This window comes from Xiphophorus hellerii, chromosome 1, assembly GCF_003331165.1.
Source record: "Xiphophorus hellerii strain 12219 chromosome 1, Xiphophorus_hellerii-4.1, whole genome shotgun sequence".
Classification (NCBI taxonomy): Eukaryota; Metazoa; Chordata; class Actinopteri; order Cyprinodontiformes; family Poeciliidae; genus Xiphophorus; species Xiphophorus hellerii.
Genome location: NC_045672.1, coordinates 138551 through 165424, shown reverse-complemented (window position 1 = coordinate 165424; position 26874 = coordinate 138551). Strand labels below are relative to the sequence as shown.

Genomic DNA, 26874 nt, shown 5'->3' with positions numbered 1-26874 from the left:
TAAAAATAAAAATCAACTCTAAGATTGCAGGAACTTTTTCACAGCACTGCAGTATCTATGAAAATAAGTTTTTGTACCAATTGTACATTTAATTTAAACTATTTCCAAGTCTTAAAATTTTCACATTTTATTGTGTAGTTTCTCATTTCATTGACAGCTAGTATAGCTTTTGGTTGCCTAGGTCATTCTGTCACCACAAGGTGGGGCTGTAGTGCCTTCCTTGGACTGCTGCACTTTGATACAAAATCAAGCAAATAGCCATGGACTGCATGCAGAGTTCCACCAAAGCTTCAGAATATGCCACGTGACCAGACTTCACAAAAGAAATGTTTTACAGAAATGACAAAACTTTGAATTTCATAAAACTTTATTCAGTTGTTTCATTCAAGACCATTAACAAAAGTACGAGAACCTCAGTATGGGTTCATCTGAAAACCTGTTGATCGTCAGAGAAAAAAAAGAAAAAAAAAAATCAGATCTGACAGCAACTTTATGTTCAGAGGCACGACAGCTCATCCTTTTTTCTCCAGAGAACAAAAACTGAGATCCTGATTCAGTTTGTTTTTATTTTATTAAATCAGAATTTCTCACAGATAACCCTTCTCCTTAGGTAAATTATATGTGAAATTGGGAGCTTACACCCAGAGAGGGGAAAAAAAACAAAATAAAAAAAACACACAGAGAAGATACAGTATAATTCAACCCACAAGTTTGGGATGCATATTCATATTATTTCTATTAGGGAAAAAAAAGCCACCCCAAAGATTGTTTTCAATATTTTGACGGTTGGCTGGGAAGAAATGCATCTAATTTTTATTTATTCTTTTTCTTTTGTTGTTTTATTTTGTTTGAAGTTTTAGGCACCTTATATTTATTCAATATTAGCAGATCAATTTTCAATTAAAAAAAAACAAAAACAAAGCAAAATTATGTGCAAGAAAGGAAATAGTATAAAAGAACTGCAGATATAAGATGCCACAAGGAATTCTGCACCTGGGAAAAACTTGTTAAGCGGAGCATGTGAATACCAAGAAGGCATGTCAAGGCTCTAGACTGGTAAAGGTAACTTCCTTCAGAGAAACTACTTTGACATTCACATACGTCACACTCACGCCATGCTTTTATACTCCAGCCTTTTTCAATAAAGCATTTTAAAAACTGCTCAAAAAAACCGAGCAGAGATGAATCCTCAAAAGTTCGCACATGTATGAAATATTATCCTCCTTATGGAGGGAACCATTGCTTTAAGCATTTTGTAGGAAAAAAGTACACTGGAGAAAACTTGGTGATCAAAAGTTTTCCAGTACGTAAAAGAGCGATGAGGAACATAAATGAAGCAGAGGGTTAAAGACATGCCAGCAATAATAATAAAAAAAAAGACGACAAAAAAACAAAACTCATCTAGCCCAGTCAGACGAACGGACCGGTTACAGGTGCAGAATTCCAGACGAAGCGGACTTGAAAAAGATCGGGATGCCGACAGCCACGCAGTCAGTCGTCAAACGGACTTAGAGGGACAAGGCCCCTTAGGAACAAATACCTCCAATTGACATTAATCTCTTCTAGATTACATTTCTCTCTCTCTCACACACACACGCACACACACAGGTACTCTGAACCCAGAAACAATCATGGAGGGGACAAGGGGACGTTCCCTTACAGGTGAGGGCAAAGGATTACACATGCCACTTCTTGCATGCGTGTGTTATATTTCATGGATGAGTTGGTTCACAAGCAGTACGTCAGATCCCTCTGCTGTTTCCCTCAGGGACTGCATCCCTCCAAGGCCTGATGGGGCTGGCTGCGTATTGCTCAGTCAATGACTCCAGGTTGCCGAGTCTTCCGCTCCACACTGAAGCCCTGCACAACACAGAGAAAATTTAATCAAGTTTGTTTCAACGAGAATATCTTTGACTCATTTTTAACTCAAATCTGACTTTTAAAAATCACAGTAAGAAAATGTCAAATGTCATAAAATTCATTTTAACAAACCTCCATTATACAAGATCTTTTCTCACCACACAGTTGGAGTTAATATGCAAGCAATAATTTTTTCATCGTATTGCACACTGTTATACAATCTGACCACATACCACTACAATTCAAACCCATCATGTGTCTCTACAAGAGGACAAGAAAAATCTTAGAAACCATTCCAGTTTTGTTATTGTAAAATCATTAGTAAGCATTTTAAACCTAAATTCTCATCCAATATAATCATGTCTGTATTATTTTTCAAAGATTCATTTTCATTCAGATAATAAAATAAAAATCAGCACACAAGTCAGATGAGACTGCAGCATACTGAGGTGCAGAACACAGTTTAGCCAGAAGGTGGCGTCTGTTACACTCACACATTCATGGAACAAACTACCAGAAACAATGGAAACCAGTCACCATTAAATGGTGCAATCATTGGTTGAAAGCTAACTAGTGATCCACCTATTTCATCATATCTGCCACTGCTTATAGCAGACAGTTAAATCATAATTTTCTGGTATTTGATGTTTTGGGACACTGTCTTGTCCCTCACTTTAGTTTTTATGTCTTTTTTGTGTACATGTACTTTCTGTAACATTAATTGCCCCTTGGGAGTTGAATATACCTGAACCTGTTTTTATACTGTTTATGTCTATTAGTTTGTTATTCCTTATGTAAATGTTTTTGTTGAGGTTTGATTTTTTTACTTCTTTTAAAAGTAAAAAAAAAAAAGCTAACCTCCGTTATACAAGATGGAGGTTTGCTTCATCTTGTATAATTATGAAGCAAACCTTTATACAAGTAAAATGTACTGTGTTCTGTGTATTGTATAGTGAGGTTGTTTGTTCCTGCTTACTTATCTTAGGATGAAATGTAGCCATCTTTTCAAATCAAAATCAAATCAAATTTTATTTGTATAGCACAGTTCAGCAGCAAAGCCTTTCAAAGTGCTTTACATCATATCAAACACAGAAACACAATGCAACATAGAATCAACAATCAAAACATGAGATTAAGTCAGGTTCCATCAATAAATTTGTAATTGATTACATTTCAAATACAATCCTAAACAGGTGGGTTTTTAGTCGAGTTTGAATCCATAGAAGGTTTACCTGTTACACTCCTACTGTGTTATATGGAACAAAATACCTATTGCTATTTTTATTCCCACTCACGCTCACAATCCCAAAGTTTAAAACGATGTAGACAGCATTTTAATGGGCTTCTGGCACAAGGCTCCGTACACCTCTTTCACGGAATTTCGAGCAGGGACTCCGCCGTCCCTCACAGATTTTTTTGTGCAATTCTATGGTACCTGTTAGTGTCTAGAATTTACAGGGTTTCCGTTACGCGCAATAACCCTCAGTCACTTGTCGTTTTTCTTCCTTGCATATTGCATATTTACTTTGCCGTGCACTGTAAATATGAATATTAATCTACATTGTAATGACGATGCACTGTTCTAACATATTGAAATTAAGAAAACTCCAACGAGCGTAGTTTCAAAGTGAAAAGGAGTACCTTTGAATTGTCGGGACCCCGAGGCTGCCGTAGGATGATCAGACGAGGAGCGCTGGCGTCATCCAGAGTGATGCTCTTCAATCGGTTCACCAGGCGGTCGGGACGAGGCGTGGCCACCGGTTTGGGCCCCTCACTGTGACATCACACACGTCAGTCAGAGCCATTTGTTTCAGCTGAAGTTCAGCTTTAACATGCCCTGCGTTTCAGGAAGGCTCTGCATCTAACGGCGGGTTCTCACCAAACTCTGCGTACGTTGCAGGCGCTACATTTTGCGGTGCGTTGATTGAAGACGACGGAAAACTCCACCTCGTCTCCAATCTGGAGCTCCACGCCGTCCTGCACTTCTTTCACGTGGAAGAACAGCTTCTTGCTCTCTCCGACCTCGTACGTAATGAAGCCAAACTGAGGGGAGCCAGATAAACAGGCAATCATTTTCAATCCGTTCCTCTGCATCATCACAGGGATCAAATCACAACTGGTGTGACTTCTGTTTTAAAATCTGCCACTAAATATCTTATCTGCTCAGGAAAAGATTCTTTGGTTTATATTGAAAGCTGAAGACAGAGCAGATGTGTTCTTAAGAGTTAAATGTTGCTATAATTTGAACTGAATATCTACATTCAGTTCAAATTACAGGGTTTCCCCCAGTGTATCATAAGCCTGGTGGACGGCCATGCTTTACAAGGACCCCCGCCAGGCTAAGCGGTGCTTGCTTTTATTTTTAAAAAATGTATAATTGGGGGGGGAGATCTTAAATTTTTATTCTTATTTTACAAACCTTTATACAGGATTGCAAGTGTCTCTGTTCTGAGCGTTCCACTCCCAGAGCAGATTTATTTCTAAGATAGGTTTATAGTTTATAAGATAAGATAAGATAAATCTTTATTGTCATTGTCACAAGGACAACGAAATTTAAAAGGTGCCATCAGTCAGTGCATATGCTTAAAAACAAAAAATAACTGTCTCACAATTCACACACAATGTAAGAATTAACAAATAACTGGAAAAAAAACCCAAAAAAAATAAATAAATAAGAACAGCCACATTTTCACATACATCATTCATGATGATTAATGGTTGTTTTTGATTGCATTTAGTTTTGTTATTGCTATCGGGTAAAAACTGTCTCTGAGACGGTTGGTTCTTGTTCTGGTTGCTCTGTATCTTCTGCCTGAAGGCAGCAGTGTGAACAGAGAATGTCCGGGGTGAGAAGTGTCCTTTGTGATGTGTTGTGCTTTTCTTAGACAGCGGTCGCTGTGCAGGTCCTCCAGTTAGGGGAGAGGGCAGCCAATGATTTTTTGGGCTGTATTCACAACCCTTTGGAGAGCTTTCCTTTGAGCCGTAGTGCTGCTGTTGTGCCATACGCAGATACAGTAAGTCAGTATGCTCTCTATGGAGCACTTGTAGAAGGACACCAGCAGCTTCTCCTTGATGTTGTTCCTCCTGAGAACCCTCAGGAAGTACAGTCTTTGCTGGGCCTTTTTTATCAGCTCGAAGGTGTTCATGTTCCATGTGAGGCCCTGTTCAATGTGGACCCCCAGGAAACGGAAATCAGCTACCCTCTCCACACATTTTCCCCCAATGGTTAGTGGTGTAATGTCCGTTTTATTCCTCCTGTAATCTATTATGAGTTCTTTTGTCTTTGAGTTGTTGAGGAGCAGATTGTTCTCCCTGCACCACACCACCAGCCGCTCCACCTCACCCCTGTAGGCGGACTCGTCGCCTCCTGAGATGAGCCCCACCACTGTGGTGTCATCAGCAAACTTGATGATGGTGTTGCTGTGGTGGGCAGAGGTGCAGTCGTATGTGTACAGACAATAGAGCAGGGGGCTCAGTGCACAGCCCTGTGGAGAGCCAGTACTAAGGCTGAGGGCAGTGGATGTATGTTTTCCCATCCTAACTCTCTGTTGTCGGTTGGTCAGTAAGCTCAGAATCCACATGCAGGTGGAGTGAGGGAGGCCCAGGTCCCCCAATTTGTCCACCAGTCTGTGAGGGAGGATGGTATTAAAAGCAGAGCTGTAGTCTACAAAGAGCATCCGCACATAGCTCCCCTGCTGCTCCAGATGTGACAGAGCAGCATGGATCACAGCGTCCTCTGTGGATCTGTTGGCTCTGTAGGCGATCTGGTGGTGGTCAAAGCCAGGAGGGAGAAGTGCTGTGATGTGACCCCGGACCAGTTTTTCAAAACACTTCGTCACCACAGGGGTTAGTGCCACTGGCCGGTAGTTGTTGAGGCCAAATATGCGAGGTTTCTTGGGTATGGGGACTATGGTGGAAGATTTCAGGCAGGATGGGACTGTAGACAGGGCTAGGGACTGGTTGAAGATCCTGGTGAAGACTCCAGCCAGCTGATCGGTGCAGTCTTTCAGGACACGTCCAGGGACGCCATCAGGTCCAGCAGCCTTCCTTGGGTTGACAGCCCGCAGTGTGCGCCTCACCTCATGCTCCTCTACAACGAGGGGTGTGGTGTTGTGGGTCGCTTGGTGTAGTGTGGCTGCCTCTGTTGGCTTCACCTCAAAGCGGGCAAAGAAGAGGTTCAGCTCCTCTGCCAACGTGGCGTCGCCTTCCGCAGCTGCGAGGTTGGTCCTGTAGTTGGTGAGATGCTGGATTCCCTGCCACACCTGCCTGCTGTTGTTGCTGTCAAGGTAGCCCTCTATCCTCCTCCTGTAGTCAGACTTAGCCATTCTGATGCTGCTCTTTAAGTTAGCTCGAGCTGTACTGTAGACGGTCCTGTCCCCAGACCTGAAGGCGATATTCCTGGTCTTTAGCAGTCGCTGGACCTCCTGAGTCATCCAGGGCTTCTGGTTTGGGAAGACCCGGATGCGTTTATCCACAGCTACAGTGTCAATACAGTACTTGATGTACTGTACAGTGTACAGTACAGTACACTGTCTGTAAAAACCTCCAGGTCCTGATGTTCAAAAACATCCCAGTTTGTCCTGTCGAAACAGTCCTGCAGCTGCTGTGTCGCATCCTCGGGCCAGGATTTGATGGTTTTGGTGATGGTTGGAGCAGTTTTCCTGAGGGGGGCATAAGCAGGAATTAAATGCAGGGACAGGTGATTGGACTGACCCAGGTGAGGAAGTGGTCTAGCCCTGTAGCCTAGCTTGATGTTGGAGTAGACTTTGTCCAGAGTGTTAGCCTCTCTTGTAGCACACTTTACATGCTGGTGGAACTTGGGGAGTGCCGTCTTCAAGTCTGCATGGTTGAAGTCCCCCGCTATGATGTGCACACCATCTGGATAGATGCTCTGCAGATGGCTAATGCTGCCACGCAAAAGTCCAATAGCTGTTTTAGCATTAGCATTCGGTGGGATGTAAACAGCGGTTACCATGACTACGGTGAACTCTCTGGGGAGGTATATTGGTCTGCATCTAACAGTCACATACTCCAGGTCTGGGGAGCAATGGCTGATGACAGTCGCTGTGTTAGTACACCAGGTGTTGTTCACGTACACACAGAGCCCTCCTCTGCTCTTACCGGAGTCTTTCGTTCTGTCGTGGCGCTGTACTGTGTAGCCTGCTAGCTCGATGGCAGAGTCCGCTACGTCTGGATGCAGCCAGGTCTCCGTGATCAGAAGAATACAGCTGTCCTTCACTGCGCTGTGAGATGCAGCCTGTAGTCTCAGTTCATCCATCTTGTTTGCAAGGGATCTGGCGTTCGAGAGAAACAGGCTGGGGAGCGGTGGTTTGTGTGGTTGCCTCCGTAGCCTAGCTAGCACGCCGGCCCTGCATCCCCGCTTCTGCCTTCTCTCTCTACGCCGCCGACGCTTCCTCCCTGCTGCGATGGTAATCCACGGCGCGCCGGGGCTCCTCGCTATGTCCCCCGGAATATTGAACAAGCGTTGAAAATCAGCTGTAACATCTAGTTCGTAGCGGGCACCGATCGTCAGGAGATCGTCCCGACTGTATATTTTGTTTGTCCGACATGACGAGTACGGAACACAAATCAACACATACACAAGCAGCCAAACATAGCACCGACCGAGAGAGCAATGAGCCGCTGCAACTGCGTGCGCCGCCATCTTGGGAAAAAAAAAAATTGCATTTAAAGCCAGGAGAGCGGACCAATCACACAGCGTTTACCTCAGCGCGGATCATGCATGCCTCCTTCACTCAAACTGGACAAGCTCACCTGTAAGGATATTTACATCAACCCCCTGTGAGGAATTATGTTTCTTTGGAGAAATATCAAGGTAAAAGTTTAAAACAAACCGCGTTAGCTCTGGTTGTGTAGCTCTGTGAACCGCAGGAATAACTTGTAGTTGCGCTTTCAGAGGTGAGGGTTGAGGGAGGGATGAGAATGATTTACATTTGTGGACAGAATTATATACGGCGTTTACATCTCTGGCTCTGTCTTCCCTGCAAAGTTTATGTATGTGTTCCCAGTTGACCAGAGTGTTAGTGGTTAACGAAACAGCACTAACCTCATCATGCAGATTCAGCCTAGTGAGGATCTTTCGCGCTCGCCTCGTAGTCAAGCTGGTTTTATATTATTTTTAGTATTATTTTAAACGACGCACCAAACCACATCAAACGCTTTGTCCACTTAGTCAGCCAGAGTTGATGCACACGGCTGTGCCGAGATCTGAAAATCTCGTCCCACAAACTTGAGCGGCCAGAACAGTTTCTGTGTATTAAAAACCCAAAAGACACAAAATGGAAGAGCTACTAAAGCCACATTATAGCAGCATTAAATTAAATCTCCCGTTTGTTCCACATCTCTGCGCAGTGCAGAGGATTTAACTCATCAAGCAGGGCCGGTCCAAGGCTATATGAGGCCTTGAGCAGAATTTGACTTAGGGGCCCCTCTTGCTGCTAAAACATCAGCACCTCTAACAGCTTCTGTGTTAGATTTAGTGAAATCTAACACAGATTTCACTAAATGGGAGATGGGGAGTAGTTTATTTGGCCAACCTAAAAAGCAATCGGTTATAATTACAGTTTACTAATTTGTATTTGTGAACAAACAGCTCAAACTCAAAGATTAAACTCACAGCATCAGATTGTAGCTATGGTAACAAAACAATCCAACTATGAAGATTGTTCTTTGAACTTTTACAAAGTAAATTAGCCAGCTCCTTAAAATCTTACATTTAAATGTTAAACATTTGAAAACATTTTAATTTAATTATGCTGAAACCATTAAATCAAATTCAGCACCATTGATAATCTCAATAAACAAATATTACATTTATGTATCTGTGGTCTGTGTTAAAATATTAGCATTTATGGGCTCCTAAAGCCCTGGGGGGCCTGATGGAGCCACTGACTTAATTTGGATTAAACAGAAGTGCAGATAATTAATATTCATTTTAACTGTATTTTTTGATTGGTTGTTTTGAAGACTAGTTGTGGGTTTAAATAGCGTTTCATTGGAGATGTTTTCCCATAACATTTAATTACCCAGTAATATTTTAACTTTTCCTGTCTATTTAGCATCTTTAATACAAAAACACGTGGGCTGCTGGTGGACCGCCTCAGCGCCCTGACCTCCGGGCTTAGCAAGTTTTCTGGGAGAAACCCTGAATTAGTTCAAATTTGAACTGAATATCAAAAAGCTGTTCAAATATCAAAAAGCTACAAACCAAAAATGCAGCTTTTTGATATTTTTGTCCTTTTTACAGGCAGAAGGTCCTATTCATATGCAGGAAAATACAAGTTAAACTAAAAGCTGTCAAAACAGTAGGACTGCAATTAACTAGGCCTGTCATAATAATCAATGAATTAATCACATGATAAATTACTTTCCATTTGGACCATAATAGTCAAAGAGATGTTCCCCTTCAGTATCGGTGAAAAATGAGCTTTTTGAGAAAACGTACAGTACAAAGTAGCTAGTTTGGACTACCTGCAACTTTTACCCGTTTTCACTGTCTAAGTAAAATATTTTTTGAAATGTAACTTTGGTTGCACAGAAGTCATTATCCATTTAAGTTATTGTTGTTTTGGTTACTTTATTTAAAATGTGCTCCAGTGATAAGAATTATTTACTAAATTAAAGTTTACTGGTCTTTGAAAGGGCAAACTTACAATTTTATGCCATTATGATTATACTTGAAAATAGTCTCAAAGCTTAAATATTATGGTTTATTGCAATAATTTACAAGGCAGTTTATCATCAAGCAAGTTTCACATTGTGACAGGCCTAAAGCTCAGTTTTCCTGCAGCCATACATCCTAAGCAGCACTGTAAAATCCAGCATGTAAAGTCACTCTCGTCAGGTGAACTCTACCTGGTCCTTGACGCACTCCACTGGAGCTCTGCGCTGAGGAACAACGTTGCACGCCATCTTCTGGCCAGTCTGGGTGACTGTGCAAACTTGGAACTTAACATGTTCCCCCTTCTGCAGGCAGTCGGCCTTGTTCGTCATCCCCATGATTCCAAAGGGATAGTTCTGCCCCTTGTCTTCACCTGGGAACAAACCAAATGTATTCAGGTTAACCTAACCTAACTGGATGTGTTTGTAGGCTGTAGCTGTGCTGCTGCCGACACGACACGGACCTTCCTCAGTCACTTCAATGAGTCCTTGGTATTCAGTCTGGGAGGGATCCACGCTGCGGATGGGACGGATGATTTTTCCCGCCAACACGGACACACCAACATCGTCACCAGTACCGTTCACTAAACAAAGAAAAATTTATAATATAAAAGACATGATAACCAATATTAAAAAGAGTAAAAACAAGTCATCCTCCCTTACCTGCAGCCACCTTGGTAACCTTTTCAGCACTAACTTTGTTTCCTTTCCCCTTAGAGAGAGTATATTCCACCGTGTCACCCAGCTCCAAATTATCCACATCCCCACACATTTCACTGAAAGAAAAACCAAAACATGTCGGCATTTTCCACATGTTCACCCCTAACCCATGACTCCACCCAGAGCTACTCTACCTGTAGTGAAAGAAAACTTCCTGGTCATGGTTTGCTGTCTCAATGAATCCAAAGTTATCCTTCAGTGCAGCAACAAATCCGTGCAGTCGTCTGGAGTTGGAGGCGTTGCGGTTGAGAACCCTGATGGAAACTGCGCTCTGATGGCCCGTCCGCTTCACTTCATTGATGCAGAACTCCACCTAGTGGACAAACAGTTCATCACAGGCATTGTGTTGCATGTTTTCATTCAAGTACGAGTAGACTTATGATGAATTAGCTTTCAGTTTATAACTGCAGGCACAACTAGGGCTGATTAAGCATCATTAATTATTGAAATAATCGTTAACTGGAGTATACAGAATCAAAAATAGACCATTTGCTAAAAGAACACCACACTCAGAACAGTAATTACATCCAAAACTGTGTACATTTTTTATACAGTTTGCATTTAAGAAGGAAAAAAAACACACACACACAAAAAAACATTGTAAATGTATTCTACCCAGAACTCAAGTGGTGTAGTTTTAACTTCACCTGGTTCAAGTTATGTAAAAAATCTTCTAAAGAGCACCTTGTTCAGTGAAATTATTAATTGGTTAATCAAAAAATTAATCAACAGATCTGCCTTACAACAGAAAGGCCTGAGCTCTTCACATGTTCGTGTTAGGAATGTAGTTTTAGCTCTGTACTTTGCTACAAATGATCAAACATTCACTAAAACATGCTGTTATTGCATTTAGGCAATAAAATGTTTATTTAAAAGAGAGTTATTTGTTTATTTGTATCTTTTCATAAATTTTGAATATTGTATAAAATAATGATGAGTCGTTAAAAAAACAATAGCATTTAATTTTATACCAAACCTCATTAATATTACCTTGTCTCCAGCTTGAGGGAAACTTCCTCCCTCCAGGTCTTTGACATGATACGGCACAGTGAGCTTCACACCACAGTCTTCATATGCAATCACTCCCTCCTCAGCTTCCTACAGACAGGAGAGTACACTGCACTCATTACTGTTCCTTTAAATATGTGCAACACCTGAGAACTGAATCAAAGAATGAAAGGCAAGTTCCTCACAAGGGAGGTGGGAGATGGCAATGTCTGAAAAAAAACCCAAAACAACTAAACCAGTAGCATTACATGACGAAAAAGTGAAAACAGTCTATGAAAGCATGAGCACAGCTAGCGTGTGCATCTACAGCAGCTATGGCTGTTGGCATCAGCTTGTGGTTAGAGCCTACAGCATTGGGCTGTATAATTAAGGTTTAGCTACTGGCATTACCACATAAACTATTCCAATTCTAACATAAAGAAAATGAGAAGATTACTCAGATCATCAACTTCTTATGCCCGCGTTGACGTTCATATTTTCTTCCGACTTACTTTGGAAACATGCAAAGTTCAGCCGTATTGGAGACAGCTGCCAAGACGGGAAGGTGGCACGGCAGAAATATGGAGCCAGAGTTTATGTAAAGTCCTCAATATGAGCATTACACAATGTTTGTGTAAAAAGAAAATGTTGGCATGGTAGATGCAGTCCTATGTTAATAAAGCAGTTGTGTCAGATTAAAAGGAGGTATAAAACATTTATTTTCTTCAAGTCCTCCGAATTAAAATTGTTTTATTGATTTCAAATGTCTTATTTTAATTTGTTGTAAGCTAAAAAACCAAACATAACTTCAATATGCGCTATTAATCAATGTGTTTCACTTAGTCAATTGAGTTATTGAAATAAATAAACAATTTAATAACATTTTAATTTACTTTTCAGTTTTTAAAGATTTAATTCTTGGAAAATATTATTTTTCTCCAATGGATTCCTTGTGTTTCCATAGTTCATACTGATGTCATCACGCCCAAGAACAGCCATCTTGTTTGACAAGAACATTTTACAGCTTCTGTTTATTTCAACTTCAAATTCAGGTCAACTCACAGGGAGATGATTAAAATAAATGACACTTTTTAAAAATACACTCCTGATCAAAATCTTAAGACCAGTCCAAAAATTGCAAGAATTAGCATTTTGCACCATTGAATCTTAAGAAGGTTCTAAGTAGAGCTTCACAATGTTAAAAGGACAAATCAGTGCAAGAGACAAGAACATTTGAGCAGGGAATTGTCTGAAAACTGCATTTACACTCAAACATGATTTTTTCAGCTGATCAAAAGTTTAAGACCATAGTCTTTAAAAGCCAAAAGCTGTGCAAACATCTGGATTCCATGTCATTTTCTGTGAAGTCTTTACACTGTCAAGACCTCCTGATGGCAAAAGCAAAAAAGCTCACCGACTTTGAACGTGGTAGGATTGTTGAGCTGCATAAGCAAGGCCTCTCACAACGTGCCATCGCTGCTGAGGTTGGACACAGTAAGACAGTCATTTTGCATTTTTTAAACGATCCTGAGGGTTATGGAACAAAAAAGTCAAGTGGTAGACCCAAAAAAATTTCACCAGCTCTGAGCCGCAGGATCCGATTGGCTGTCCGTCAAGACACGGGACGATCCTCTACCCAAATTAAGGCCATTACTGGTGCTGACTGCAGCCCAATAACCATCAGACGGCATCTGCGAGAGAAGGGCTTCAGAAACAAAAAACGTCTTCAAAGGCCACGTCTTCTTCAACGCCACAGAATTGCCCGTTTGGACTTTGCCAGGGTGCACCAGACATGGGACATTGAAAGGTGGAAGAAAGTCGTCTTCTCTGATGAGAAAAAATTTAACCTTGATGGTCCTGATGGCTTCCAACGTTACTGACATGACAGGGAGATCCCACCTGAGATGTTTTCTACACGGCACAGTGGTGGGGGCGCCATCATGATTTGGGATGCGTTTTCCTTCAATGGAACAATGGAGCTTCAGGTTGTGCAGGGGCGTCAAACAGCAGCTGGCTATGTGGAGATGTTGCAGCGGGCATCCCTCATGACTGAGGGCCCTCGTCTGTGTGGTAATGATTGGGTTTCTCAACAGGACAATGCTGCAGTTCACAATGCCCGCCTGACAAAGGAGTTCTTCCAAGAGAATAACATCACTCTTTTGGACCATCCTGCATGTTCCCCGGATCTAAACCCAATTGAGAACATTTGGGGATGGATGGCAAGGGAAGTTTACAAAAATGGACATCAGTTCCAGACAGTGGATGCCCTTCGTGAAGCCATCTTCAACACTTGGAGCAACGTTCCCACTAGCCTCCTGGAAACACTGGCATCAAGCATGCCTAAACGATTGTTTGAAGTCATCAACAAGAATGGTGGAGCTACTCATTACTGAGTCCTTTTTTTTGACACTTTGTTTCTGTTTTGGGGGGTTTTCGGGGTTTTTTTGAGCTATGGTCTTAAACTTTTGATCAGCTGAAAAAATCATGTTTGAGTATAAATGCAGTTTTCAATTAATTCCCCGCTCAAAAGGTTTTGCCTCTTACGCTGATTTCTTCTTTTAATATTGTGAAGTTCTACTTAGAACCTTCCTAAGATCCAATAGTGCAAAATGCAAATTCTTGCAATTTTTTGACTGGTTTTAAGATTTTGATCAGGAGTGTATTTTCTGCCGTTCGTAGGCCTGTCGCGATAAACGATAAATCGATTAATCGTACGATAAATTAAAGCTATCGACGTCATTTTAATTATCGGCACTATCGTCTCTTCCGACCTTTTTCTCTTTCAGCTAATGAGACTGAATGAAAAAAGGCTCAACTCCGGTGCCTCCCTTCCTCATTTCCTTAGTGTAAAGCCCAGCGCACACTGCACGATCTTAGAGCTGTCGGCCGATTGTCGGCTCATTTTCAAAACCTGACAGACCACACATTACCCGACAGAAATCCTAGGTAAAACGGTTCGATCGGGTTCGTTCCTGCCGTGTGGTGTCCAACAATGGGCACAAAATAATGGCTACAAGTTTAGTGAACTAATTTTAAAACCAGGCATTAATCAGTGCTTTACTACAATCTACCTGCAATGCATGTGGCTAGTGTCAGCGTAAAGTCCTGACTGAATGAAAATCATTATAATCTATTTACGTCACGTTAACGAAGAACAGCTGAAAAGTTACCGGGTTTATCAACTGCGGTAGCAGTTTCGCTCCAGCTGCTCCCCTTGTCATTTCTATATTCTTTGCATGTTGAATAAACATTAATGTTGTTTCCACATATCATCTCCAATGTCCGCTGGACTTCGGGTTGCGCCGTGTCAGCTGTTTGGGATTCCCCGACGTAATTTCCCATCAGAAAACACAGAGGAGAATCCGCGCTTTCTGATTGGCTGCCTGTCACATTCAACAGGCTGCGTTAAGATCCCAGTCGGTGAAAACCCCTGATTTAGATCGGAGCGGCAACGACGATCTACCGTAACACACCACACAATCTTAGAAAGACCAACGATCTAAGATTGTTGTAAGGGGAAAAATAGGAGCAAAAAATCATGTAGTGTGAATTATTGCATCAGGTAGTCGATGTGCCCGTCTTCTCTATTTAAATCTAATTATTACTGAAGGGCAACATAGTATACAGACTTCATAATCTGCATTCTTTTGGTTGAATGCAGTATTTATTTCCACTTTGGCTTTATGTTGTTTAGTTTTTTTTTCCAAGTGAGTTTTTTGTTAATGGAGACTGAGAATCCATTTTATTTTTGTTTTTGGTTGTTTTGTTTATTTTGTTTATCAGTTCCAGTGTTTAGTGTTCTTTTGAAAATAAAGTGTATCTATCTTTGGCAGGAAATCGCATGGATTATTATGTCATTTCCATTAAATCAGTGTAAAAAGATCTTCAAACAATATTATCGTTTATCGCAATAATTTTTGAGACAATTAATCGCTCAGCAAAATTTGCTATCGTGACAGGCCTAGCCGTTCGTAATTTTTTAAAGGAAAAAAATAAATGAATTTTTAAGCTACATCGCCCAGCCCTCCATCTCATCACCCACATCAGCCATTTTTAAAATTCTTCCAGAAATTGCCGTTTTTAATTGTAATTGTACAAGTCCAATTAAATTGTACAATTACAATCACCTAGTCCTTCTACTGATGGACTAGGTGATGCAATACCATGCTGCCAACTATAAACACAAAGATATGAAAGGGCCTGAGGCCTGAACACAAACTTTTTCTACAACTTTACCCTTAAATCAAAAAATCAAAGAACAGTAAACTATTAGACAGCATGCCTTATAAAGGCAAAAGGTTTTATGATTAAGACTGGTCAACTGAGACACAAAACTAAGGCATTCATTATGCTAAATGTTAGTTTCTCTCTAAAACAAGTGGCTTCATGCCGGTCCTACCTTGTCTTTTTTCTAACCAAAGAAGCATGAGCAGGGGGAGGTCATTGAGGGAGAAAACAAAGACCAGCATTAGAACTAAAAACTGAAAGGAGGTGGCGAAGAGGGACGAAAAACTACAACAATGGTTGGAAAATAAGTAGGACACATACTCCTCGTTAGTGTAGAAACATACCTTCTCCTTTCCCTTGGTGGGGCTTGCGTTCTTGTTGGAGGCCGACACGACTTCCTTCTCCACGACGCCCACAAACCTCTGCTCAGACTGGGTGTGGAAAGACACTGTCCCTTTGGGAAGCTTCTTAATGCGAACCGCATGGTTTCTCTGAGCAGACAGCATATCCTGCCAACGACATTTCCTTCAGTTTGGTACGTGACAAACAAATCAGAATATACTCGCTTTAGCCAGTTTCAGGTAATACATACTTTTGTGAAAAGCTTAACAGAACCTACAGGCACAACAGTGAACTCCACTTCATCCGAGATGTGCAGTTGGCTCTCCTCCAGGACCTCGCTGAAGTGGAAGAACATTCGGGCATCTCGATCCACGCACTTTATGAAGCCGAAGCCGTCGCGAATGGCTGCAATCACGCCCTGAGGAAGAGTGAGGGTTGAGGATCAGACACTCTGCTTGATGAACAAAAGGTCAGGTAAAAAATAAAACTCAAACCATTTCACGGGTCTCCTTGGTCAGGTTGAAGGTGTCTGGGAGGATTTCGATGTTTGTAGCCCTCTCTAGTTTGTCCCTGCGGTCAGTGGAGATATTAAACTGAATGTGGTCTCCTTCCAAAAGAGTCACCTTAGACTTTGTGTCCTTCTCTCCAAAAGGAAGCTCCTTCTCAGAGAAACCAATCCTCGTACTGATGCGCCCAGGCAGAGGGTCACTCTGCAGGAACAGGAAGGACGTGTTAGCATATCCAGTTTATACATTTCTATTCTCTTTTTTTCCCTTTTAAAACGCTCTGTGTTTGTACTCTACTCACCTGGTTTTTCGTGGGAACCTTGGGAATAACTTTAACAACAGTGCCTTCGAATTGCTCAATGCTTATGTCTTCAAAGATGACGGTCCCCTGAGGGAGCAGGCGCACGTCCGTAGCCACTTCCTTGCCCTGTGGGAACAGGAATCGGTCAGGTGGACATTCAACAGCACAGATTCATGTTTTATTCAGAAACAGCAGCTCACGTTTCTGTCTTTGATGGTGAACTCCACATCATCTCCAGCCTGAAGAGCCTCCAGGTCACCCTTAAACTCGCTGTAGTGAAAAAAGATCTCCTTCACCACATCTGCCCTCTCAATGAACCCAAAGGCCTCCTGAATGATAAAACACAACTTTGATACTTACAATGATACCAAAGGTAGTAGACTGAAAAGGTATTCACACACCGAACTTTTATTAGGTTGCAACAACCTTTAATGCACACGACTGGGATTTCATTAGCCAAACACCCACAATGTTACATTCATGTAGAATTTTGAAGTGGAAGAAAAGGAGAGTTTGTACAATTCCACTGCATAAAATGCCAACAAAGTACACTGAGATTTCAATCCAATACTTTTGCAGTATTATACATCTTTGTTATAGAGCAACACTTACCTTTGTAGCACATACCACACCCTGGCACCTTGCCTGCTTTTTCTTCACAAGCTGAATATTGCGAGCGCTCACTGCACCAGTACTGAAACACAAACAGGCTGTTACTATGAAATCAAGTCCAAGCCACGATGATCTCCTGAATTCATATTAAAACGTACTGCTTGTTTGTCTCCATGTAAAAGCTGACTTTGTCGCCTGTCTCCAAAGGGACATTCCCCTCCACATCATCAGGAGTATAGGTTAGATAAAAAACCTCCTGCAGTCAACATCCAACAGCATTAAAGGGGGGTTGGAAAACAAATTAACAAAAATAATAATAATAATATAGAAAGTGTCTCTTTGCTTACTCCATTTCTTTCATAACATACACTCCCAGTGGGAACCTGACCCGGAGCGGCCTTGCCATCCAAGTTCAGTGGGACAGATGAGACGACCTGCAAGAAAGGGGCAATATTTCAGGTGTAGGCCAACACGCACTGCTTTGCAAATCACAGCAAAATTCATCAGATCACATCCCACATTTAATGATGAGTCAATTTGTGAGAAAAGTTATTAGAATGAACTTAACTGTGTGTAGCTCAATGTGTTTTGGATGTTCATGTATGAATCCATGAGTTGATAAATGTTAAGTTACTTTGACGAAGCGCTCTGAACCCTGAACTTGACAAACTAAATCTGAGCAACTGATGGCTCAATGGGTCAAATTTAATATGCATTTGAGTTTAGACTAAGACACTAAAAACATAATTCCCAGAGACATTGATCCATTCATTGTTCAGTTCATGCAATAACCTTCAGCAATCAGGTGTGCAAAGTAGGGATGTCCCAGTCAGAACCTTTAGTCCAAAATACCCCTCAATATCTGTTTCCATTACATATATGCATAAAACTTTGATAATCCGCAATTTCAGTGTTTCCATAAATAAGAAATGCAATTAAAATCGTATGTGAATTAGTTTGTCAAAAAAAAAAAAAATGCTGTACCATGTTCTTCCTACCACTTCCTGTCGTCTTGTTGGTCTTTTCTACCAGTAGTTACATGCAGTTGATCACATGACTGGTGTGATGTGAAACAATGTTTCCACTGCAGTTTGGCAAAATACAACAGCTGAATAATCACCTCATCCTGGTGCAAGAACTTTTCCAAAAACCTGAGGGGTTTGTTTCTTTTCAAAATAGCGGTGTTTCCATTAAGCAAATGTTTTCTTGGAATTCCAATTTGGACAATTTTATGGTCAATGGCAACAAATATAAAGTCATTTATAAGCACACATGACACAGTCTGATAACTCAAAAAAAACAAGGTAAACTGTGACAAAGAGCATAATCTGGACAATCTGTAATACAGTTTAGCAAACTGTTTAAACAGAAAACCTAAAAAGAAACAAAAAAAGGCAAAAATGGCAGCATGTATTACTGAGAGTTGTAGCAGAGAGAAAAAGCTAACTTTAAAAAAGCAAAATTCATCAGGATTAGAATTTAGTTGGGTATACTAAAGTCAGATGGATCAGGACATCCCTAAAGCAAAATGACAAAGAGAGAGAAATTCAAGTCATGTAAACGTAAGGGGAGAAAAAAGTCACCCATATGTTTGGAGAGAGGGGAAACAGAAAAACAACTGATTTTCTCAGTAAAGCCGACAGACAAATGACAACCAAAAATAAAACGGTGCTCTTAACTGGATGAATATAACCATGCAGCACAGTAAAGGGATAGACGTGCAGGTCTGGCCCCACCTGGCCCGAGATGCGCTCCTCTGGCAGCACTTCTGGCTTTATCTTAAGCAGCTTCACTGCTATGGGCTTGCCAGTGCGCCTGTCAGAGGACACCTCAAACTCTACATCATCTGAGAGGAGAAGAAGAAAAAGCAGACAAAACTTTAGAGCCACTCGAAGTAGCAACAGAGGCTTTGATTTTGCTCTTCCCAGGCATCTCACCTCCTATTTTAAGCTCCTGCAGGTTCCCGTTGTACTGGGAGCAATGGAAGAAAAGACGAGCCTGGCGCTCTGAGCACTGGATGAATCCATAGGAAGTCAACAGCTTCTCCACCACACCGGTTTCTCTGATGCCAGGCCCTGAGCCGTTGGCATATGCAGTGTGTCCATTGTTATGAAGCATGCCTGGGTCAAAACTCATCTGAAACGAGAACAAACTGGTAAATGCATTTGGAAGGCATCAGCATTTTCAAACACAGAAAAGGAGTGGAAAAGCCAAATTAATGCAGTTTTTGATGCAAAACTTTAAAAGAAAAAACATGCAATAACAACATTTAGAGAATATGGTGAGAAAAACATTAAAATAAAAATACATTAGAACCTTCTGGGGGAAAAATAACGTCAGTGTAGCTGAAAACACACAACGTCCAACACCTTGTGAATATTCTCAATTTTATCATGCAAAAACCCCCAAAAAAAACCAAACAAAAAAAACCAACACACAAATTCACTCAAATAACTACCAACTAAAACATCCAAGCGCAGACTGAGTAGTTTCATGCAGCTGCAGGGTCAAACAATTCATCTAATCACCAACATCAGTTAATATGCTAGAACTTTATGTAAAAAAGCTGCAAAAACTTCCAACACCCTGGTTAATTTTTTTAATTCTGCTAACATCTACACGCCATGCTGTTAGCAAAGGCGACGTAACAGCAGAGCAGCTCTGCCAACATGGCCACTGCTCAACATTTCCCCTTACTGATCTCTGATACAAAGGAGTCCGCTTGTACTTTTTACTTCCAGGGTGAGGGTGGCAAGAGACAGAGGCGGAACGGGGTATGGGTATGGGAGCAGTGGCGGTATCGGGGGCCGAGCCACTGCTGCGGGTAACAGGGGGTTCAGAGGAGCCCCTTTCCATTTCTGACACGGGGGACAGAGCCGCAACTCGCTGTTGGGAAAGGCAAAGCTTTATGTATGTTGCTATTCACAATTTACCTACAATTACTGGTCGTCACTTGTTATGAATGTTTAAAAAAGAAAAACAATGTCTTAAAGGGATAGTTCAGGTTTTTTCAAATGAGGTTCTATGAATGAATACTGTAGTAGAAAAATGTCACATCATCCCGACTGGGAAAAAGTCAAATCCTCAGAGGTGGTAGGCTGCAATGACACATTTTAGCCATTTTAAACAACAAACTGGAAATGTTCACACTTGAAGCACACATTACAATATGAAAAGATGTTAGTCAATAAATTAGTCTCAAGTTTTCTTGGCGTTTTCCCAAGTCAAACACAAAATGTTCATGTTGCTACGCTAACTTTACCACCAGGTGGATCGATCATGAGCTGTGACTCATCGCTTTGCTGTAGGTTGGCCAATAGAAAAGTAAACTTTTGGATTTTGCAACAGTGTCACTTGTTTTTGTGTATTTTCCATGTTTTCACCAGAATTTACCCCATTAGACCCACAATAAGCCAATCAGGTGGATAGACAGTTGGTCAATGTAACTTTCACATAACTCAATCTTTTAGCTGAGAAAAAGACAAACGTGAAAGTTTTGACATTTTTAAATGGTTAATATTGATCATTTCCATCTGGTTGCCAGGATTGACTTTGGTCATTTTATTTCATTAATAGTATAAATAGTACCCCTCTGGATACTAGCCTTTCACTGTTCTATTTACTTTTCTACAAACTCAGCGATATATCATCCATCTACGATACAAAACTTAAATTAAAAAAATTCCAGACTATCCCTTTAATGTCAAAAGTGTATTCCGCAGCTTCACTTCTCACCAATTTCCTGATTTTATATTTTAAGAAGACGCTCAGTGACAAATATTTCAGACGGTACTTTCAGAGTTATTTGTAAAAATAAAGCCACGTGTTTAGAAACACCATAGCCTAAAAATCAGAGAAAAGAACAGATCTGCAACCATGACAACCTTCGATTAAAGAAATGTTTAGCACCAATAGCCATGACAATAACAATGCTTTTAAAACCTGAAAAGTTCACAGAGAAAGCAAAAGGAACATCTTGACACAACCAGTTATTATAAAATGGTTCAAGTGCATTGTTGCTAATTAATATAAAAAACAAATACTACTGAAGATGAGGAGTCAGAAAACACAAACAGTTCAAACAGTGATGCATCTACAGTGAACACAGCTGGTGATGGATTATGGGTAATGAAGGGGAATCCCAGAAAAGCCTCTTCTTTGTAATCATGTTCTGGATTATTGCGACGAGCATCAGGTACTCTTAGAGGAGATTTAAATATTTTGTTATGCTTTCATTTGGAAATCAGATCACACAGGGTTTTAGTGATGGGTGGGCACTTCACGCACCATTTCTCCAATTTTCTTGTTTATTTTGAAAAAAAGGGGGAAAAAGGCAGGGGCATGCAATCCAAACATGATTTGCTCCAAATGTCCTAAGGAGCCTGTTCTGCAAAGTAAAAACATAAGCGAAAAGTTAAAAAGAAAAATAAAGGCTCTCCGGGAATTGTGAGGAAAAATAAAAAAATCATTCAGTTTATTCGCCGACACATCTCTCACCCTGCAACAGCGCAACTGAGCAGAGGCTAGTCTCGGGAGCCCGGAAAGAATGGAAAATTAGGCCATTCACAGCAAAGATGCAGGGCAAGGTGGATGGATGGGTGTTTGATGGGTGGGAACTCGGTAGAAAAAGGAGGCGGGAAGGTGAAACTTACGGATCGGCCATATGGCGACAGGCTGAGTCCCACAGGGGAGGTGCTGCTCAGGTCAGCACTAACAAATGTGGTGGGTGGTGACGCAGGCAAGGTAAACTCAACAAAGCCTTTCCAGGGGCTGCCCATATTTTCCCATAAACTTCAACCAAAGTTGCTTGAGCACTTGTTAGAATTTCTGCTTGATTTTTTTTTTTTTTTTTTTTAAATGGACAACAGTTAAGTAACCACCCAGTGATACACGGCTGGATGTCTGCAAGGGTGAAGAGAGGAACAAACATGATGGGTGAGGAAGGTCAGCCAGTGTACTAAGTGCCACTAAAAAAAGAAAACAACGATGTGGACTCTCCGGGAATTGTGAGGGGAAAATTTTAAAATTCAACCCCCTCCAAATGGAGGGGGTTTGAAGAGCAAAAGTGCATCATTGGAGAAAACGACTGAGTAAAAAAATCGATGCAAAGTTGGTTGTGTGAATTGAAACATTCAACAAAACTGAGTTATCAGCATAGGTGGGGGCAACTGGTTGGACGGGCCAGTTCGTCTTATTTATAAAACAGGCTACAAGTCACTGAGACAAGAAAATGCAATGAAAAGTTGGTCATTTCTAACTAAAACCTGATGCTCCTTCTACTTGGAAAGCATAAAAGTCTAAAAATCAACATAAGGATTCACTTATTTTCTGATTCAATAGTAAATCCTAAATGATTTAGAGGCAGGAAAAAAAACAGACAGAAAAATGTTTCATGTAGCGATGCAGAGAAACAGCCTGGTCACCAGATCAAAATCATTTACAGTTCAGTGAACCAGTGACACCTTACTGCTACCAGGACACCAACACCACACTTAGTGACATTACTGTTGGTAGAAAACCTCATAAAATAGGCCCTCCGGGAAGTTACAACCATAAATATTAATCCTAATTCACTCATCTTTCACATGTTTTGCATGGACCTGCATGGATTTTGACCAGTTATTGTAACTTTTCTGCAAATCTGACCCATCACCTCAACTAGGCTGAATTTTGACCAATCTTAACCCCTTCTAACTTTCTGCTTCATGACAACATCTCTTGAAAGACAAATCTGGAAGACGGAAGAATGTGAAACTAAACTATAATATTTGACTTTTGTTTTCTTTTATTCCTTCCAAAAACAATTTTGAGATGTCCTGTATGATTTACATACAGTTCATGTTAACTTGAATCACCAATATGGAGTTCTTCTTTTCGACTTTAACAACTCCTCAGGACGTGGTTGTAGTTGTATTAAGGGTGACATTTCAAGAAGGTACTTAAAAATGTTATTTGCAGTTTAAATATTAGCTATGTTAAAATTATGTCTTTTTTTAGGGGAAAGGCAATATGCAGCAGTTTAAACTTTTATCTAAGATCATATGTCAAAAATCAAACCTAGAACTTTTTGAAAAAAGTGCTGCAAAAATCAATAATTTTAGATCGCAACAATCAAAAACTGTAAACATTACAACATTCTGGAAGGATCAATATTAGCTTTATTATGTCAGTGAACTTCTTAGAAATTAAATCAGAAGAAGAAAACAAAAAGTTGGGGAAAACCCATTTCACAGTTTTTGAGGAACAAAAAAGGAGCCACGTGTTTTATCACTGTGCAGTGGATAGTCTATCCCCTTAGCATGACAACAAGTAAAAGCATACAATTTTAAACAGTGGTGACAATAACTGTGACTCACCTTTACCGTTTCTTTTGTCTTTTGTCTCTGGATCTTGATGACTTCGCAGAGCTTCACACACACAAACACATACACACACTTTAACACATGCACACTCCTAACATGTTTCTGGCACAAGACCAAGGTGGTTGCATCAAGTAAAAAAAAAAAGAAGAAAAGAAAAACGAAACCTAGCACACAAAAGGCAGTTGCAGGTGCAATAGCACTGCTTAGAAAAGTTACAGAGAACAAAAAGGTGGAGTAGAGAGACAGGGGAGACTATGGGAGGGTACTAGCAGAGAGCAGCCTACTCTACACCTTAGTGGCGAGTCGGCGGCGTAGTTGGGATGAGGAGGGCTAGGAGCAGCGTTGGGACGTGTGCTTTGTCAAAGCTGTTGAGTAGGCACAAACTTCTGGTTTCAGATCAGTTTTCTTCATAGAATATGCTTGGGCATAGGATTGCTTCTCTTTCACGTTTCAGTTGGGCTGATGTGCGTGTTCTTTGGTCGTTTCAGGATTTTTGTTTCTCTTGTGTTTTTAAATCCTTGAAGTGATCCTTTTCTCCCCCCACGTGGCTTCAGTGTTACAACTTTTTTTTAATCTGGGAGGTTTGTCTTCAGTTCCTTTAGTTGTGATCTGAACTTGAAGCAGTTGCAGATGGTACAAAAATTCAGTTCGGTTTCACTTCATACTGTTAGGGGGGAAAAAAGAAAAGATTAGGTTAGAGATGCAACCAACTGCAATGCATTCAGGTAAACGTCTAAGGTTAATGTAAAGAGGAAAAAAGAAGTGAGAAGACTCCAAGACACCTGACATAAACCTCAAAAAGACAACAAATTACTTTTTGAGTTATGAGAACGGTTTGAAAATTACTTAAATTTTCATCCATACCGCTACCATGTTTTACAATCTTTTTAATGAGATGCGAGAAAAAGTGCTGACTGCAGTCTTCTCTGTACAACCATCACCTCAATTACCCCTGAACTCTGCTGGTCAGTTAGCTGAAAGCAAGCCGCTTTTCCTCGCTTACAAGTAAGAAAACTGGGCTGCGTCATAACATTTTCAGGCAAGAAAAACAGTAGGAACAATAGTTACCTTTTTTTTAAGTGATTAGGTCATGTCACATGTTCTTTTCATACTTTATGCAAGTATGGTGAATTTAATTCACTTATACCGATATCATTTCATGTTGTTTTGACGTTGGATAACAGGAGTTTCACATTTTTTCTGAACAAAAAGATGACCACAACCCTGAGCACGTCTTCTAAGGCTTTTAGAGAAAACACAATTATTAACTGCTACAGTAAAAAGAAAAATATTCTCAGATATCTAACAGGTGAACAATATCATAAAGCAAACATGTTGAGAAGAACCAAAGACAAATAGATTCACTTGCTGTGACATTTGTGACATTCATTGCTCCATTTTAGACCAAACTCCTTTTTCTACTACGGATACAATCTAACATTAAAACCATTGGTTTTTGAAACCAATAGAATAAATCCAGGGAACACATGTGTGAAGACTGATTTATTTTGTAACTCAAACCCAACTAGTGGGGTTGGGGAGAATGTTATTGACCTAAATGAACTGTTTTGTAAACACTCAGGCACCCCAGTGATACTTGATATGACGTCCTGTGTCGCAATGGGTCTGATCCACATCCCAAAGGCTACAACGTGAAGTCATAACAAGCTTCAACCTGGTTAATGTGAAGCTCACAGGTTGTTGGATTTGTTTTAAAAATCCATTTACATTAACCTTACACTAAATTATCAGCTGTTATGAATTGCTAGTGTGTTAAAGGTCAGAGAACAGAGGGTATTTCAGTGAAAACAGCCCTGGAGAAAAAGTACTCTTAAAGCAAAAAATATGTGAGCAGACAAGCTTAGAAAGGCTAATCATTGGCGTTAGTACAGTTTGGCCTGATAGCAACTAAACAAAAAGAAGGAAAACCAATACAACCTCTCTGTTATTATAAGGCCAGGGACTCGAACTATTCCTGGGCCCTAAAGACAAGCGCTCTGACAGAGCCAGGCATGTGACTTCCTGACAATCCGCTATCCTCAGCTGGAACGGCCTGAGCCAACACGTTGCAGTATGCAACGCCATCGAAAACGTCACATCCAGGCTAACCTAAGCTAACAGGTTCCACTGAAAAACACACTAAACTGGGTTGTGTCAGAACATAAACACGGGGACATTAACTCCCCTTCGGATAACTGTATAAGAAAGCAACAGAGATAGCATTAATGACTCGTCGCCTTAATGACAGGATTAGAATATCGCTTTACAAACAGTCATTACGCCACAGGCCTTTCCCACCAAGAGAAATTTAAACATCAACGAGGAGAGGAATAGTATGTGTGTACTTGGTTAGTGTGAGGCATATGCATTAGGTTACCCTGCTTTAGTTTTAAGTCACCAAAAAAAACCACTTTATATTGGAAAAAATAATCTTCTACTCTTTGTGGTTTCAAGGTTGGTAATAAAATGTAACTCGGAACTTAATGGTGAATTATTTCTAAATCAACTATGCTGGTTTTCAAGTAAGACATTTAACAGAATCTATTTGATTCCTAATCACACTAAACCTCCCATGGCTATATTCATTAAATAGAAGGAAAATCTACAGCAAAACCAGTCTGAGATTATATAAATCTTCATTCCAGACTAATGTGAGCAGTGGTCCATTAAATTTAAAGTATTTGTTTTTGTCTGACAGCAAGTAGAGAACAAAACAGTCTCTAGGCTAACGGCACGAGGACTGGAAAACAAAGAAAGCACGTACGAGGCTCGAGCACACGTTTATGACAGTTTTGAGTATTTCTGTTGGATTTGACTTCGGTTTGACAAAAACATCTCTTGCATATTATGGGGACATTTTGTAGTTATTACGAACTTGTTTATTCAAGTTTTGGTCAAAGTCGCTGAGTCGTTCTTGGAGCTAAGTGGCTAGCCTCAGTTAGCTCGATCATGCTGCCGTACTCCCCGGCCCGTTGTGTGAGATTTATGCCGAGGCGCCCCCACCTAGGCCCGACGCCTGCGTTAACATCAAACGACAGGCACCAAGCTTACTTCAAGAGCTTCGTTGGATGATAAAACGAAAATTCGCCACTTTACGTTACAAAAGTGCATTTTACCATTTAGCGAAATTGAATTATTAACAAAAACTTACCCCAACAGCTTTCAGCACTGTCACCAGCGCCGCTAGAAGCAGCACGGCACATTACGTAGTGATTAGGGAGGCGGCTCCCGCGATATTTGACAACAGCAGGTTCCAGAACGATAGAAAAACCTTCTG

At 40.8% G+C, this 26874-nt stretch overlaps 1 protein-coding gene across 9 annotated transcripts; it reads right to left on the bottom strand.

Moving 5' to 3' along the window:
• Positions 1 to 349: 349 nt before the first annotated feature.
• csde1 (cold shock domain containing E1, RNA-binding) lies at positions 350 to 26874 on the bottom strand. Of its 9 annotated transcripts, none has more exons than XM_032562762.1 (23): positions 26749 to 26874; positions 23592 to 24261; positions 21888 to 22137; positions 19933 to 20121; positions 19173 to 19371; positions 18915 to 19081; positions 17583 to 17669; positions 17394 to 17491; positions 17236 to 17317; positions 16824 to 16952; positions 16624 to 16749; positions 16311 to 16526; positions 16067 to 16234; positions 15819 to 15983; positions 15647 to 15658; positions 11251 to 11358; positions 10395 to 10573; positions 10204 to 10316; positions 10005 to 10124; positions 9736 to 9914; positions 3740 to 3903; positions 3502 to 3634; positions 350 to 1860 (listed from the first exon to the last, which is right to left on the bottom strand). In XM_032562762.1, the coding sequence occupies exons 3-23, from the start codon at positions 22011 to 22013 to the stop codon at positions 1813 to 1815; spliced, it is 2808 nt and encodes a 935-aa protein (XP_032418653.1). In that variant the 5' UTR covers positions 22014 to 22137; positions 23592 to 24261; positions 26749 to 26874; the 3' UTR covers positions 350 to 1812. The 9 variants fall into 9 exon arrangements, with proteins under 9 accessions (XP_032418653.1, XP_032418672.1, XP_032418689.1 ...); XM_032562781.1 differs by having other exon boundaries at positions 16094 to 16234; XM_032562798.1 differs by having other exon boundaries at positions 18972 to 19081.